The sequence below is a fragment of the Seriola lalandi genome, unplaced genomic scaffold (assembly GCF_002814215.2).
Source record: "Seriola lalandi dorsalis isolate HSWRI2012SDOR001 ecotype SW California unplaced genomic scaffold, Sedor1 jcf7180002054954, whole genome shotgun sequence".
NCBI lineage: Eukaryota > Metazoa > Chordata > Actinopteri > Carangiformes > Carangidae > Seriola > Seriola lalandi.
Window position 1 is genome coordinate 559,067 of NW_019525505.1, and position 17,716 is coordinate 576,782.

At 42.8% G+C, this 17,716-nt stretch overlaps 1 protein-coding gene across 11 annotated transcripts in view; it reads left to right on the forward strand.

Annotated features, from left to right (window-relative positions):
• pleca (plectin a) overlaps nucleotides 1–17,716 on the forward strand; it is a 91,511-nt gene that overhangs the window by 50,314 nt on the left and 23,481 nt on the right. For 5 of the 11 annotated variants that reach the window (XM_087170624.1, XM_023394922.2, XM_023394917.2 and 2 more), the window contains exons 2-11: nucleotides 4,010–4,071; nucleotides 6,113–6,127; nucleotides 7,358–7,447; nucleotides 9,802–9,879; nucleotides 10,030–10,122; nucleotides 12,884–13,050; nucleotides 16,251–16,366; nucleotides 16,685–16,791; nucleotides 17,330–17,449; nucleotides 17,553–17,648. In XM_087170624.1, the coding sequence (XP_087026750.1) occupies nucleotides 4,010–4,071; nucleotides 6,113–6,127; nucleotides 7,358–7,447; nucleotides 9,802–9,879; nucleotides 10,030–10,122; nucleotides 12,884–13,050; nucleotides 16,251–16,366; nucleotides 16,685–16,791; nucleotides 17,330–17,449; nucleotides 17,553–17,648 (944 nt within the window). Of the gene's footprint in view, nucleotides 1–1,048; nucleotides 1,417–4,009; nucleotides 4,072–6,112; nucleotides 6,128–7,357; nucleotides 7,448–9,801; nucleotides 9,880–10,029; nucleotides 10,123–12,883; nucleotides 13,051–16,250; nucleotides 16,367–16,684; nucleotides 16,792–17,329; nucleotides 17,450–17,552; nucleotides 17,649–17,716 lie in introns of those variants that run through there. The other 6 variants (XM_087170625.1, XM_023394919.2, XM_023394912.2 and 3 more) reach the window with 3 other exon arrangements.

Sequence of the window (17,716 nt, forward strand, 5' to 3'; positions counted from 1 at the left end):
ACCCCCCGCTGTCTCTCATGTACGGAAACAAACTCCTCGGTGCCAGCTTCTCTGTAATTGCGTCCCGATGCAGGAAGAGTTCATGCTCCAGGTCTTCTTGTGACTCTACCATGTGGATAGATGAGCGAGGAGGTGGTTTCCCCTCGGCCGAGCTCCGCTGCCTCCTGTCAGGGTCTGCCAGGCTTTTCACTGAGGCTCATGTCCGGCCTCCGACCACACACTTACGACTTGCTCGCTCGTGCACGAGGAGTTCAGTCGGGGTGAACAAGCTCCAGTGAACCACTGCTATGCAGCGGGGGGGCCAGTTTCACCGGGATACCTCAGTAGTGTTGGTCCGGTCTTCATGTTAGTCACACTGGTTCACATTTCACAAAGACTGACTCATTTTAAGACAGAAATATTAGACACCTTACAGGACAAAGGTTACCATGGTAACAATCAATGACACCTGCGCTGACCAGTAACACCCCACAACAAAAGACAGGAAAACATGGCTCATCATTTGCGGGCTGCTGACATTGTTACGGAGAGAGCGAAGAGGAGGGGAAGAGTTTTTAGGCCAAATCATTCATCATCAAGAAAATCTTAATTTACCCAGAATTCATTGTACCACAGACCAGCTTAAGATAGACCAGAACTAAACTGCTTTGTAGAGCAGATGTAGACTCAGTCTATCTGAAGTCTCTTTGTGGAACTGGCTTCTGGTCTAAATGAGGGCATGCCCCCTTTTCCTGGATTAGAGATCCGCACAGTCTGTTTGAAAATGCAGCGTCATGCAGCAGCTAGTTGGACACACAGAAGTGTTTTTGTGCTGTTTTTCCTACAGTCAGGTTTAAGTCCTGTTAAAGTGTGTCTCAGTGGATCGGCGCAGAGGTCTGTTTGGCTCCGGCGGTCGATGAGGGTCTTTGGCGAGGTGTGGTCTGGTGGGTGGGGTCGTGGGGGTGTACATTACAGGGCCGGGCCAGGTCGGGGGAATCTTCCCTCTCTCCACAGACCACTGTGTGGTGAATGACAGCCTCTGACATCGCAGCCCGCAGGCAGGCATTTTGCAAGAGCTGGTGAAAAAAAAAAAAAAAAAAAAAAAAGAAGAAAGAAATAGGAGCAGAGAATGTCAGAGACGCAAACAGAGAAAGGAAAAGAGGGAGTTAGACTGAAGGAACTGAATCAGAGGCTCAAACACTCCCACCTCACTGCAGGATACTTCACTGTGGAGCAGAGTTTCAGGCAATAAAGAGAAGTGGAGATAACAGCCACCCGCATAGGCTTGTGTTTGTGTTTTTGATCAGCGAGTTAACGCCACCATGGCGATGCAGCAGAGATTCAGAAACTATTCCTCTGACAGTGTGGGGAGTGACGGGGTCTTCACAGAGGACTCCTACTACCAGGGGATGCTGAGGGCCATGGATCACAGGAAAGGTAGAGTGGCTGTGGTGTGTGTCAGCGGCTCTGCTGTTTGTGTGTTTTCTTAAGCTGAATTCTTTGATTTGGAAAGTTGAGTTTGTTCAGGTTTTTTCTCTCGAGTCTTTAGTATTTTGCTCTGACTTGTGTATTTTTATGGAAAAACACACAAAGGGAATTTGATGTCTGAATTTGCAGAGTTTTTTCCGTGGTGGTCGCCCTCTGCCTCCCTTTTATCAAAGGGGCCACACCCCTTTATGTGTCATGGCTTTTCCTCTTTTTATTGGTCAACTGAGCAGACACCCATTTTGAGAAGAAAAACTTATGAAAGAGAAGAAATCTGTTTCGCTCCTTGTGATCTGAATCTCTGCAGCACAGAGGACTCTGTCTGTTAAACCCACATGCAGAGTGTCTGTGATTCAGAACACTCTACACACAGTACTCTGTTGCACCAACCAGACCAGAGCTAAAACAACATTTTATTTCGAAAAGATTTCTTTTTTTTCCAGCTGATTTACAGGATTTACCTTTATCATGCAGCCAACCTGCAGCCAACACATAACGCTCTCTGTCAGGACACCTGACATCTCTCGCCTGATCTTAAAACTTTCTTTGACTCGGGGGATGAAGAGAAAACGTCCACGGCTCCGTCTGTGGCTCCAGGCTACAAAAACTCAGCCGAGCAAACACATTATTTGCAGCGGGGCTCGGCGGAGTTTGCTTTACTGTGTCGCGCTTTTCACCAGTTCGAGTTTAGGAATGTTAAGAGCAGCTTTCAGCCTCTTGTCCGACCTCGACTCCTCACATTGATTTCTGCAGCTGGAAAAACAGTTAACGTGTCAACAGACAAACCAAAAGCCAAGACACCAGTCCAGACTGGATGTAAAGTCATGTCATAGTAGAATTTCTTGGCTTTTGAGGTTTTTTTCCCACTTCTCTTTTTCGACCCTGAAACAGTCACAAATGTGTTTGTGACTCATCAACGTGATGCCACCCTGAAATTGGGCGTTGGCGCCGCGGGATGTCCTCTTCTTCTTTGGTTTCTCTGTTCCCCTTCCGTCCGATCACTTCTCCTACATGAGCTCTGATCTCACTTCTCATTCAGGACGTGAAACGAGCTCCTCACGCTGCCACTGTCTCGTCGGGCTGAAAACACTGAGTCACATTGAGTCCTAATCGACACCTGTGTGTCTGACAAGCCGCCTCATCAACCCGCCGAGGCTCACGGTGGAGAGGGGAAGGCGTGAGCTCTCCGCTGCACGCTTGATAAAATTGAGAGGAAAACATTACACAGCATACCTGAGTGCTACCTGCTGGTATGTGAGTCCTGTTTGGAATAATCAGACTCTGAAATCAAAACTAAAACAGCGTAAGTCCTACAAGACAGGACGTGTTCCTGCGGAGGTGCTAATCTGAGGGATGTCAGAGGTGATTTACCTGTCTCCTCTGACAGGTACAACACCTTTTTCTTTCTGTTTTGAAGGACATTATTTAAACCACAGGTTCCCACCTGAGTCATCTTCATCGTCTCTGGTCACATCACATGTTCATGTTCAGCACTCCGGCTTCTGGCTTTGACTCTGGGAAAACTACGTCTTTTTCTTTTTTTTTAATTGAAGTGAATTTCCCTGTAGAGTCTCATCACATGTGGGACCAGGACTGTGGTTCTGGATGTTTAAACTCACTAAATACAAATTCTATTTACTGCCCTCGTCAGCGGTCAGAGGTCAGGACCCTTCTGAGGGGTCACAGAATAAATCTGAGGGGTTGTGGGATAAACACAGACAGAGGAACAGAAGAAATCTATTTGTGAAATGATGTTTATTTTAAGTTTTTTTTTTTTCCTTTGGACTGTAAGATGATTTTACAGCTTCTGGCCTCTTAGAAATATTCGAATAAATCAATATGAGAAGTAAAGGTTACCCTGTGGCACAACTGTTCACAACTGGTTCACAACAACTCCGCAGTCTGTCACATGGACGGAAACAGACTTTCCTTCTATTGAAGGAGCCACAGATCAAAAATGTTGTTAATCATTGTTCTGCAGTAAAACACCTTCATGGCAGCCACTGATTTCCTGTTAATTCAACCTTGTGAACAAAATAAATTAGCAGAGACTCGAAACTTACACTTACGAGACAGGTGATCGCTCTCTGTCAAAACCCGAATCTATTTTTTTGAAAGCCTTTTCTACGAGCATCACTGAACGCAACACCCAATGTTATCTTCAGATCAAACCAGAGGGTGGAGAGAGTCAGACAACTATAAAATAGGAAAATGTTTAGCAGTAATTTAAAGTATAAACAATTTATTAATAATAATAATAATAATAATAATGATAATAATAATAATAATCTCTTTATACAGCATTTTCCAGAGACTACATTACAAAGTGCTTGACAAAGACAGAAAAAAAGAATCAATAAAATCAATAGATTTCAAAGAGAAATAAAACAGTTCAAGAGAAAGTAAAACTCTGATCTAAGTGTGTTTTAAGAAGAGTCTTAGAGGAGGTCACAGACTCAGCTGACTCCATGTCCTTTGGAGTTCAAAGGGTTAAAACACACAATGAATCAAACTGAGCATCTGTTTTATTTTTGTGTTTCCACAGACGAACGGGACCGAGTCCAGAAAAAGACCTTCACAAAATGGGTCAACAAGCACCTGATGAAGGTAAGAGCCCGCTTCACCTACACTCACTGATGCAAACACTCGTTGTGTACATTTGGCTAAATTTGAAAACTCTGACAAGTTAATAAAATGTTGACCTCAGTTCATTTTGGGTCATATTTCTAAATAAGACTCCAGACGTCCTTAAACGACCCTGAAGGTTTCTTCTGTTTCACCTGGTTGTAATATCTGAAATGACACAAAATGATACTGAAGTGTCTGATGTGAGTCACTGCTGGGAAACATTACCTGAAAGCAGCAGCAGATAAACTGGAAACAGAAGACAACATCAGATCTAGATTCTCCTCATCTCTCTCACTTCACAAATCACTTCTCTGCACATTAACATGCTGTCTGTGTGAACTGTACTGCGTGTGTGTGTGTGTGTGTGTGTGTGTGTGTGTGTGAGTGAGTCACAAACACCTGGCCTCGCTTTAACAGCGGTATCATGGGCCGGGCTCGGTCAGGGTTCACATCTGGGCTCCAGACTGTCAGGGCGGCTCTACGGGGGAACAGGAAGCTGCGGGACTGAATGTGGGGCCACGAGTCCTGAATATGTCTGACCCATGAGCCTGACCCATGAAAACAGGGCTGCAGCTACAGTAACAGTTATTTTCAGTATCAACTAATTCGCCCTGGAACACAGAAATTTTATAGACAAGAATTTTGGTAATTTATGCATTAAGCGATTTATTTTCAATTAAGTGATTTATTAAGAAAAAACCCCCGAAACATTAATTATTTTCAGCTTCTCAAACGTGAGAATAATATCCTGCTTTTTAGTTTTTTTAATCATAATAAATTGAAAAGTTATATATAATTATATATGACAATAAAACAGTAAATCCTCAGATTTAAGAAGCTGGAACTAGAGATTTTTTATAATATATTTTCACATTTTTATTGTTAATATTTTATAGTTGAATTGTTCTATCCATCTGACTTTTTTCTTCTTACTATTTTTATTGTCATGCACCAAAAAACCAAAACCAATTCCTTTATATGTGAAAACCTACGTGGGAACAAACATGATTCTGATTCTGATCCTGAATGTTTGTGACTAGAAAATGACTGAAATCAATCATCAAAATATTGTCAATTAATTTTCTGTCAATTAATCAGCTGATAGTTGCAGTTCTGGCTGTTTATTAAATATTTCCTGGAGTCAAAAAGCAGAATCATGCTCATAAACAATTAAAATCTTCCTTGGTAATCGTTTAATGAAGGATCTGGTGGCACAGACACAAAGGGTAGAGCTTGACACTTTATTTTGAAGGTATCATATAATGTAATTCTATGGCAACAAGAAAATAAGGCTCATTTTGTGTTTTGTGAATCATTAGGATACATTATGTTTGAAGTAATCATCACAACAGACTAAATCACACCACATATTTTCCGAGAATGTTTTTAGAAAGCATTAAAGAAACTGAAGCTGGAGACTGATTTCTGATTTTACGTGTGTGTGTCGGCTGCTGCTCAGAGTCACGTTCAGGATGATGAATCCTTGTTTTCACACCGATGAGAACTGATGTGTGTTAAACCGTGAGGAATGTCTGACATCCTCCACGCGCGTCCTGTGACGCGGCGTTTTGTCCGAGACCACTCGGCCTTTGTCGTCGGCCCCTGTTTCTTTGTCGGGAAAAATCCCTCAGATTCGGGTCCAGAGGATCTGAGCTGGGGCGGCGGTCTGACCGGCCCCGAGGCGTTCCGGACTCATGGTCACAGCAGAGTCATGGGATTAAACTACGAGGCCAAGAATGCTTCATTCTCATGGGCAGCTGCGGAAAACACATTATTTTGACATTATCCTGTGTTTTATTTAAACTTTATTAATCCCACTGCAAACAAGATCAAATCAAATGCTGGAAAAAAAAAAGAAAATGAGCAACTGTTTGTCTGATGTAAAATCAAACCAACGTCTGCATGTTTGCCCTCTTGTCTTCTGTCCCTGCAGTTTTATATTTTCTCACATCAAACTGTTTCTTCTTTCCATCCTTCATCCTTCATCCTTCATCCTGTCCTCCTCATCCTTTCCCGTCAGCACTGGAAGGGAGAGGTAGGTGCTGTCTGTGAGCAGAGTGCTGAGTGGACACATTCTTTTCTGCTGCATGTCTCTGTTTTTGTTTTGTTTTTTTTACCTGAGCTCTTTTGCTGATGACCTCTGACCTTTTCTTTTCCCCCTCATTTTAACAGTTGGACTGTTTTCTAACTGCTAGTTTGTACATGTTCTGTAGCTTCTGATTCACAGCAGCTGGAAACCAAATATTACAGATGTAGTAAGGTTTATGACACAGTGAGGAGCGTGTTTAAAGTTTAGAGGGAGTTTCAGGAGGGATTAGCATCTTCTTTCAACTTAATTTGTAGTTTTGGTTCTTAATTGTTTCAGTTCTGAAATAATATTTAACAGACACAGAAACATCAAGAAATAGGGCTGAACGATGTGCAAAAAAAATTCAACTGCGATTGTTTTGGCAGATGTTAGAACTGTGGTATTAGTGATGATTTTTCATTTTTTAATTTCATTTTCACTGAATTTAATTCAATTTTAATTATCATAATGTATTTTCTGTTGGTCTTGTACCAAATAAAAAAAAAAATTTATATATATATATATATATATATATATAAATATTCATAGACAGGGCCGTCTCTGTAGCCCCACACAGCTTCATTCGTGGTGTGTTGTGACACATTTGACCTGCTATTTGGATATTGCACTTGGCTGCACATGTTGATTCATTGTTCAGCTCTATCAACAAGACAATGAAAGTGGCTGATTAGATGAATTTGCAAACAAATCACAGATTTTACCAAAAGTATTCGGAAGAGAAGATTCAGGTTTATGTTAAAATGATCAGATTTTGCGCTACTACTTCCTTCTTCCAATTATTGAGGGATTGAAGCCGACGTGTTCGGATGCTCACTGACATTTTCACCTCTGAACAAGTGCCTTAGATAATCCAGTTAACCCGATCATCTAACCGCTCCCTGCTGTTGTTAACCTGCTGTGTCACTGAAACCAAACAGGAACAGGAACCACGGCCAAAACTCTGAGAAAAAAGAATCCGGCTTTGTTTACTTTCTTTCCCCTTTTGCGTTATTTTTCTTTTATTACATCAAATGTGATTGTACCTCGTGTGATATTCCTTCCTGTCATTGTTGAGATCGGCAGCTGTTTGTATTGTGTGTGACTCAACTCTCACACACTGACACCAGACTGAATGAAAAAGGTTCATTAAAATAAAACAGAAAAAGTGCTAACTTGTGTCCTCTGCTCTGCGTTCAGGCGCAGAGACACATCACCGACCTGTACGAGGACCTCAGAGATGGACACAACCTCATCTCCCTGCTGGAGGTGCTCTCCGGAGAGACGCTGGTGAGCCTTACTGACCTTTGACCTTCAGATCTTGGGATATATCTGCTTCTGCCATAATCCCCTGTCCTGTCCACCCCTCTCTTCTTGTCCCTGCTGTCCTGTCCTACTGGTTTTATTTGCTGTGTCTCTCCATTGTAACTCAAAGTGTCTTAAATGTTGATGAGTCAGATATAATCCTGGGGGGCTCCTCGTCTTCACTCCTGCATGAGTTGAATTAATCCAGAGATTCTCGGACATTTCAGAACATGCTGAGGTTCTGCGCTCTCCACTCTTTTTTACTTTCTTTACCTTAGCACTGGTCTTTTGGGAACACACCTTCTGGTGATGTAGCCTTAAAACACTAATTTTCATTCTTTGCTTCCATCTCGTAACCTTTCTGCACTGACTTGTTTGACCCCTGGTTTTTCCTTTATCTAATTCCTGTTTGCTGACCTTTGCCCTGACCTTTCCCCCCTCTGCCTCTGCCTTCCTCTCGTGCGATGCTCTTGCCTTGGTAGCCGAGGGAACGTGACGTTGTGAGGAACGTGCGGTTGGTGAGTGGCGCCTGGACTGTGGCTGGCCGCCTCCTCGGGCGTGGCATGTGTCACCACCCCAGGTGGCTGCCGGGTTGTGCATGATGACAGTCACACTCCCTGTATATTGTCCCTTTTTGTGTCAAACATCGTCCTCCTCCATTTTATCAGTGAGCAGAAGAAAAGGTTCAATCTCTCAGGCGTCATGTTTGATATTCGTGGGTGTAAGTGGTGGTCTTGTTTACAGATGCATGTAGATTTTACTGTTGTTGCTCAATGTGTAGACACTTTCTGGTTGTGCTTTTTCATATGTGAAGTATAGATGATACATTTATCAAATACATTTTACAGTAGGTAACTGGGAAAGAGAAAAATATGTAACAAAAAATATCCCGTATCTGCTCTTAATATAACTCAAGTTCAATGTAGTTAAAGGACCATACTAAATCCCACAGCGTCAAATTATTAAAATATATAAATTCCAGTCTCCTCACAGGCCTTTTCAGATCGCATCATCTGTCTTCCGGGTTTAATTTACCAACAGCATACAGCATGTGTCGTGAGTTATGAATAAAGTGACGGGACATTTGAGTGAGCAAGCAATTTTCTTACAGATAGTCGTAGTGTGCAGCTGCATCATGATGCGGTTTCACATTATTTTAACAAAGACATGAAGTGAAACAAATGCCAACTTGTTGATTTTCTTACCATCACACTAAAACTGTGGTGAATCCAAAACGGCCGCACTGCGAGACACACCCACCCACCAAGAGGAAGCTGAGCGAACCTGTTCCTATACACTGTGTCTAAACTGGTCATGTTGAATAGAAATGTAAAATAGAAATGTAAAATAGAAATGAATAATGGAACTGCTCTGGGTCCATTTGTAATGGAAACATCAATGTATTTAATAATGCACCCGGTTAGAGGAACACTTTACAGCTTTAGTATCTCGTTCATAACCAGGAAAAATTGGTATTCTAACTGAAATATCTCACTGAATCCAGTCAAATCAGGAAATCAGTGGCGATACCCATCTCTAATTTAAAGTTGGGTTTTATTTTGAAAAATCCCTGGCAAAAACGTAGATTCTACATAAAACCACAGGTATGGTCCTTTAAACTCACATGGAGTTTAGTCGTCTAGGGTCGAACAACAGTTGCAGGTGTCGGGTTTCCTTCACTGTTTTGAAAGCAAAAAGTTTCATCACTGCAAGCTGATATGTCGACTGACTCTGCAGCAAAGCTTGAGACTGCTGGCTGAAAGCTTAACATGTGGAGCACCACTGCATGTCACGGCCTTCACCCCCCCCCCCCCCGGGGTGGGACTCTGTCCTGTAGATGCCCAAAGGAAGCTGCTCGATTTGACTGCGTTACAGATATAAAAAAAAAAAAAATCTCAGACAGTTATGATGTGAAAGATGTTCGATGAGGTGCGAGGGGGAGAAGTCGTTGGTAGATCTCAGAGGATCGTTTCTCATTCATCATCATGCTTTCACCTGCAGACATCCTGGCTGCATCTAATGCATCTCTGGGTCATGTAGGATCAGATCAAACGCTTCGATCACAACTCCACACAATTTGAATCACGCTTCAAATTTGCTGTCTTTTTTTTTTTTTTTTTTTTAATTTAAGTTTCAAAGACCATGACTGTGAAGCTTTATATACAGTAAGCTAGACCTTTGTTTTAAACACTGAAGGTGTTGCTGGACACTGAAACGCCTGTTCCTCAGTCATGGGCCCTTGATGTTTGTCGGTCAGTAGAAACTGATGCGCTCTCTCTCTCTCTCTCTCTCTCTCTCTCTCTCTCTCCTGATGTTCGGTGTCTCCTCGTCTCTTGCAGCCGAGGGAGAAAGGCCGGATGCGTTTCCACAAGCTGCAGAACGTACAGATCGCTCTGGACTTCCTCAAGCACAGACAGGTTGGGATGCAGATTTTTATTGAGGACGTATGAAGATGCTTCTCTGTTTTCCATCTTTGTTTTTGTTCTTTCTTTGTCACATTTGAGGAATAATGTTGTTTTTTAGTGCTGTAACATAAATCATTTTTATTGGTATCCGCACTCTTTCAGGTCAAACTGGTCAACATCAGGAATGATGACATTGCAGACGGGAACCCCAAGCTGACCCTGGGTCTGATATGGACCATCATCCTTCACTTCCAGGTACTGCAGGACACTTTCAAAGTCGGGGTGGGCGTTATGTCGAATATACTCGATGCATTGCAGCTCGTTCCACAACGTCGCCACATCGAGTATTTTCACACAATTGTTTTAAGATGCCGGCATGAAATTCCCTTCGGCGTTTGGCTGCTCCCGCTCTCTCACCGACACACTCCACCGCCCCTCCAGAAAACTCCCCTGAGTCACGTTTCCTGAGCCACACGTGGTGTTTATGTTTCAAACTGAACGTTGGCGTTACATAAGATGAGATTCCTCCATCGTATGACTAACATGCATTTCAGTTTACTCTCATTACCTGGTGATTAGTTTGCTTCCGCGGCGCGCTGAGGAAAATCAAAGTGCTGCTCCCTGCTTGTGGTTCGATCATCAGCTTCACTTCATCCTGATGTTGATGCAGCAGTTACAGAAAGAGTGGAGCCAATCATTTCCAAATGGGGCTTTATTGGACATTTGGCAGCACTCAGCCTCTTATACACAACTACCACCGCTCCCTGAGCCCCTGAGTGCTCAAAGACTAAACACTGAAAAAAAAGGATGTTCATTCGTTTTTCAAGAAGGATTTTTCACGTCAGTCAGTTGCTGTTTTCTGTGGTTGTGAAGCTCTATAGGTCGGCCTCAAATCTAAATGCAGGGGTCTTCGCTCTCAAACATAAACAGTATAAAATGGCTCCTACCACCTTTGGGAAAGCATTAGTCAGAGGGCAGATGTGTCCCTGATGGGGGGGGGGGCATGTTTAGCAGATGGTTTGGTAGATTTTGGAAGAAAGAGTGGGAGGACGTGAGGATTCTTTGATGGTTATGTGAGGATGTGGATGTGGGATCCTGTTCCCTCGTCCCTCAGTGTGACTCAGTGATTCCCATGAGAAGGATGGCAGGAGGTGACGCGTGACAAGTCCGGACTCCCAAACTTCAAACTCAGTAGAAAGTTTAAAACTTCACTGTAGCCTAGAGTAGAGTAGAATAGAATAGAATAGATTAGAATAGAATAGAATCGAATAGAATAGAAAGCCTTTATTGTCATTTCATTTAAAATACAACCTAATTAGCAGTGCTGCTCCTGATTGGTGCTTGTAAGTTAAAAAAGAAACACATGCACACAATATATCACAACAATCAAAACAGCCTGGTATAAAAACAGATGCAAGAACAGTAAATACAAGTCTGATCTCTAACTGAGCAAATGTCTTTTAAGGTAAACTTTTTGTCTTTCTTCCTCAAGTAATAAAACCAAAAAACCTCCATGTAGATCCACTTAGTCATCGGGCAGCCAAACAAACCGTTAATCTCTTTATATGAACACATGCTGGTCATCACAAACAATGGTGAGTTTCCTCCGAGCTCCCGCCGGTGCACTTCAACATTTTACTAACGCGCAGGTGACTGTTGGAATAATGGAGCGGGAGCCGGGATTCTCTCGGAGGGGCGGAGGTCCCGTTTCCACCCAGCGTCTGAGTCACCTTGTGCCCACGTCCACAGTCCAGCACCGGGGTTTCCCTTACGGAGGGAAAATAGCAGAAGGAAGAAATGCCTTCTTTTTTTTTCCCTCCTCCACCCTTTCCTGCAAAAAAAAAAAAAACAGTGAAATTATTAGTTCTGCTATGACTCATCATCACACCCAAAAACACTGAGAATAGTCAACAGTTATGATAAAGCTGGTGCCAGTAAGAGGAATCTATCAGGACTGGAAGTGCAGCCTTCAGTGAATGCATCATCAGCACATAATAAACTGTAGATTTACAAGCTGTGGTAAAAATCACACACACACAAATACTCAGAATAGAAGTTGCAGATGTTTATTTTCTTTTTACTTTTCAGCATCAAGACAAGTCAAGTAGTTCAGATTTAAAAAAAAAAAACATAAAAGGTTTCCTGTGATTGTTGAAACTTCTTACAATGTGTGCCCAGTTTTCCAGAGAGCCCCGCCCTCCTGGTGCATCCAGCAGACCAAAGCAAACTTCTCATCAGTACCGTTTATTCATCCAATTATAGATACGACAACAGACACCAACTACTGGGTGGTAGAGAGATGTTGGTTAACATCTGCAAACCGGTAAACTTCAGTAAACAGAGAGGAATCCACCTTAAAAACATCTGCTTCGATTAAATCTGCAGTTTATTCAGTCGTCTGTCTTTCGTGCGTAAAAAATATATGGCTAAAGGAGTTTTGGTGCTGTGGTCTTGTGATTCATCGCTTCGTCTCGCAGCTCTTAAAAAAAAAAAAAAAAAAAAGGAATTTTGCCTGTGGAGGTTTTTTTTTATTTCATAGTCCAACATTCATTTACAGCAGCCGGAGTATTTGTGTTTGGAAAATACAGTATAGCTCTGTCAGATCGGTGACTCACAGACTGTTTCATTCTCATGATTTCTGTTTTGGTCACAGATAATCACAAAGCGTTTGTGTTTCTCTCCAAAACACTGAGCTTCATGGATTTCATGTGCCCTTCAAGTAAAAGTGGTGGTTTCTATTTGAGGTTTCGAATGTGACTCATCTCACGTCTGGAAGAAATCAGCGGGCAAAAACTGGAAAAAGTTGTTGTTTTTTTTTTCCTGCCCTTCCACCAACACTTGAGTCGTATTCAATATATCAAAGGAAACACCATGTGCTGCTGGGAAAAAAGTAACTTTTCATACATTTACCGCTGTTTGTGGCGACTTTGTTTGTTGGTTGGTTAATTTCCCCACCTGTCGTAATGTCACCTCACCTTCTCTCATCGCTGACCGACTCCACCGTCTCCTCCTCCAGATCTCAGACATCCAGGTGAACGGTCAGTCGGACGACATGACGGCCAAGGAGAAGCTGCTGCTGTGGTCTCAGAGGATGGTGGAGGGATACCAGGGCCTGCGCTGCGACAACTTCACCACCAGCTGGAGGGATGGAAAGCTCTTCAACGCCATCATACACAAACACAGGTGAGACACAGATCATCAGCGGATCAAGGTTAAACTTCGGCGTGCCGGGTTTTGCATTAAAAAAAAAAAGGATAAGACTGCAAAACATGGCGAGAAAAGACAAGACTAGAACTTCAAAATGGATCTGATAAAGCAATAAACTGAAGAGATGATGACGATGTGGATTATGTCATTTAACTCACCTTTATATCCACAGTGACACAAACGAAAGGTTAATGATAATGATAATAATATTTATTGTCCATCCTTTGGCTTCACAGACTGTTAAACCACATCACTGTGACTCACAAACAAGAAATACAATAATGACATTAGCACATGCACAGTACTTCACAGTTATGGCATTTGGTATAAAGGGCTTTCTGTAGTCGCTGTCGGTTGCTGTTGCAGCTCGACAGCGACTTCCCGAGGACAGTTTAGTGAATTCTTTCTAAAGAGGATGAACAGGATCGGACACAGCTCGTCGAGCTGTCTGTTTCCGCTGCAGTCTGTATATACGCTCCAGCTGTTTCTGCTCTCTTCCAGTCATTTTGTCGGGTTCTGTTTTGTTACGTTACGGAGAGCCACGCCCACAAACCCTCCTCTGGTCGGCGCAGCTTGCCTGGACCCGCGATGCTTTAGCACAGTGGGAAATGAACTTTACGGCCAGTTAAAAAGGTCTCCACTGTGACCTTCTGCATATTTCATGTTGCTGTGTCTTTATTATTTATTGCAGGAGGTTCAGAAGGTGGAACGCAAAAATTCATATTTGACTTTTAGAGCAGTTCACTTCAGCTGTCAGGGCCAACTGTAAATCAAACAGAGACAAACGTCAGGCTTGAATTCCTCAGAAAACACTTTCTGATAATATTTTATTTGAACCCACCCTTAATTAAACATTTATAAGCAGTAAATAAATGAATAAATGGTTTATAAAACGCTGTACTGTAGATGTAAGGACATTTTAAAGTGATGTAATAAATGTCAACAACTAGAACTGTTGGTGTGAAGTACAAATATAAGAGTTGATGACTGACTGACAATATAACACAGTTTTAATCCCAGAAAATATCAAAGATTTAAAACAAGTGAGTAAAATGTAAAAAAAAAAAGAAAAGTGGAACAATATTTTTTCAATTTCAAGTTATAACTTTGTTCAATTTCAACAAGTTCTGAACTGCCGGAGAATCATCGGCACATGTGCACATATAACACGCTTTAGTGATCTGTACATTAAACATAATGACAGTGCAGTTACGCTGTGTCATCAATCATCCATTAACTGTTTAAACACCAGTTACTGATGCTTCCTGGGAAACGTTATAATTGTTGGCAAATGCATGAATAACAACGTAGAAAGTCTGTTATCAACTATCTGTTTTCAACTGCACCATGTGACTCGTTAGTGTTAATAAAGTGAAACAGTCACCATCTTGTTTTGAGCATCAGACTCTACATGTTTACAAGAGGCTTCAACAGTTTCTAATGGTGGGTTTTCACTGCAGGAAAATGGAGTCAGAAATTCTTCCTCCACTTGTTCACCGTCCATCCGCGTCCTCAATATGTTCACCAGCACTGTGGCATCATGACAGTAGTAGTTCATTCAGCCATATTCGGGTCAAAATGCAACAATTTGGAACATAATGATTCCAGCACACAGCAGCAGTGCTTTGAAAAGTTTCTCTAGATGCTTCTTCAATACTTTTTTTTCCCCACGCTTGTTACCAGAAGAACTGACACGAATCCCAACGAGCCACCGTCCTCCTCAGTGAGGAAACTTTAATCGCCCCCCTTTCCAGACCGCTCCAAACCCAAACCGTATATTTTGGGTGGAGTGCCACTTTAAGGCTCTGTGTCTGCGCAGCAGAAACAAGCCCTACAGGGATCAGTCGCTCAACCCCACGGCACAGAAAGAACATGTGGAACTGGAGCTGGAATCGCTGGAGATTTTCTTTGACAGTCAGGGTGTAGCACACTCATTCGGGAAAAGGTTGCCCTGGAGGTACGTTCACTGGAGGCTCAGCAGGTTGTAGCAGAGCGCAGGTACGCTGACCCGTCTGCCAGAGAGTCTTTCGTCGTCGTCGGAGGAGGAGGAAGAGGAGGACGCTGCAGAGAGGACTCTGTGTGGTTTGGTCTGAAGTCAGACATTAAGAAGAAGAGGAAGCAGGAATTACCAGCGGATACGAGCCAGGATGAAATCATTCTTAATTATACTGTAGCTTCACTTTTTTTTTTTTTTTTTTTTTTCACTTCAGCTTTTGTAAAAATAAAACCTTGGATTCCTTTAGTGCCTTTAATTTGACATTTACAAACAATGTTAAACCTGAAGAGGAAGTTCCGCTCCAAGAGGCGTCTGAACAGCGCCTCCAGCAGCACCGCGGGCTCCGTCAGCGACCTGGAGGACAGGGTGGTCATGCTGTGCGAGGACGTCCCCGCCGAGAGCTCCTTCGACTCAGGCCGAAGTTCCCGGAGCCCCGGGGCCCGCTCCAGTCGGGGGTCCCACGGCGAGGAGCACGAAGAGCCTGGTGTCATCCACCTGAGCCGGGACAGACTGTCCTACAGACAGGCCCGCTACCTGGAGAGAGAACCGACATACGAAGAGTTCTACGTCCAGAGAGCGGTGCAAGTGTATGACGACTCTAGACTTGGTTGTTTTGGAAAAGTTTTAACTGTGCAGAATTGACTTCACACTGTGTCCTGAGAGAGAGAGTTTCTCTTTGGGATTTCTGGTCTTTTCCGGGCAGGAGATGCACTTTCATCCCCTCAGTGTTATGAGATGCTCTGTGCTTGTGCCTACATGTTATTAATCTGCAGTTATCTCTCTGGCAGCGCGCACTCAGAAGCAAACTGTCTGTCCTGTTTGTGTAGAAAGAGATAGGGGAATGTTGAGCTGCTCTTGTTTTTTCTTGCCCTCTCTGGTGTCGAGAAAGACATAGTTCCTCTGATCATCCTGCCTCCAGCAACATAAATCATGAAATATGCAACCTAACATTTTTTTCACCTGCCACCTGTCAGTGTGGAGTTATAGCTGCCGGGTCAAAAAGAAAACTGAAGATACAGAAACAGAAATCTAGATGTCAAAAGATAATTAACGACTATTTTTTTTTCTCCACATTTTTCTCCGGTCAAATTTAATTTAAGATCATCCTTCATGTGACTTTTATCTGAGAGTGACTGACAATTTCCCTTCACTGTTCTGTGTGGGTGGTTTCTGTCCGCAGGCCCACTCTGATTGACATGAGCCAAGTGTACCGACAGAGCCACCAGGAGAACCTGGAGCAGGCCTTCAGCACGGCCGAGAGGGACCTGGGCGTCACCAGACTGCTGGACCCCGAGGGTGAGAGGAGGCGGCGTCTTTTAGTCGTTTACTACAGGGAATAATAGAGAATGTGTTTATCCTCTTTTTTTTTTAGGCAAATTCACACAGAGGAAAAACTTTTCTTACAGTATTTTCCACTGATGAACACTGAAACACTTCTTTTTTTTCCTACCTAAAGTGCAATGAGTGCACAAATCTACATATTAGCAAACCACATGATAAACAGTCTAATCCTAAACACGAACAAACACATCTGTTTCCCAGTTTCCATAAGTAACGTTCCTCCTTCCTCTTGGATCTCACTAAAAAGTAACATCACTTTCTCTGTCTCTGCAGATGTGGACGTGCCGCATCCAGATGAGAAATCCATCATCACATACGTCTCCTCTCTGTATGACGTCATGCCCAGAGTACCAGACGTTCAGGACGGCGTTAAAGCCAATGTGAGTCTCTCCTCCTCAACATCGTTAAATCGCTATAAATAAAAAGAGCTCCTGCAGCAGAGACCAGAGAGGGTGTGATAACCGACATCTAGTTTTATCTATATATATATATATATATATTTTTAACATTAACTTAACATTTTACAGTGTAGAGGCTTGATTCAGAGCAGTTAGCAGTGATTGCTACTATAAAAGCTCCAACATCATCAGAGCAATGAGGAGTAATATTGCTTCAGCTTTATCATCATAAGAGATTTTCCAGCTCTTTTTTCATTTCTACATACAATCAAAACTTGCTTGTGATCAATAATATCGCGGTCAAACACCTATCGTTCTCAGTGACATAATCATTTACATTTCCAAGGTGCATAACCTCAGGTCTTACTCATCCCAGGACATCTTTAATCGTAGCGTTCTCCGACACTACATGTAGTTTATGGAATTCCCCAAAGAAATGCGTGTCCTTTACGTCTCTCAGTTCACACAGTGAAACTTCATCCTGCGGGTTTTTAAACGTTTGTCTGTGTGTGATCTCCAGGAGCTGGAGCTGCGTTGGCAGGAGTATTATGAACTGGTCACCGTCCTGCTGCAGTGGATCAGACATCACATCCTCGTCTTCGAGGAGAGGAAGTTCCCCACCAGCTACGAGGAGATCGAGGTGAGTGGATCTTGTGTTTTTTTTTTTGTGTTTTTTTTTTTACGAACATGACGATGACGATGAAGCTGACGCGGAACTGATTCGTCTCTTGTCTGGTCCGCAGGTTCTCTGGCGTCAGTTTCTGAAGTTTAAGGAAACTGAACTTCCTGCGAAGGAGGCCGACAAGAACCGCTCCAAACACATCTTCAAGTCTTTCGAGGTCAGTTCTCTCATTCTTCATTCTGTCATGAAATCAGCTGTTCACAGCATGTTGTTGCCATGAAAGAA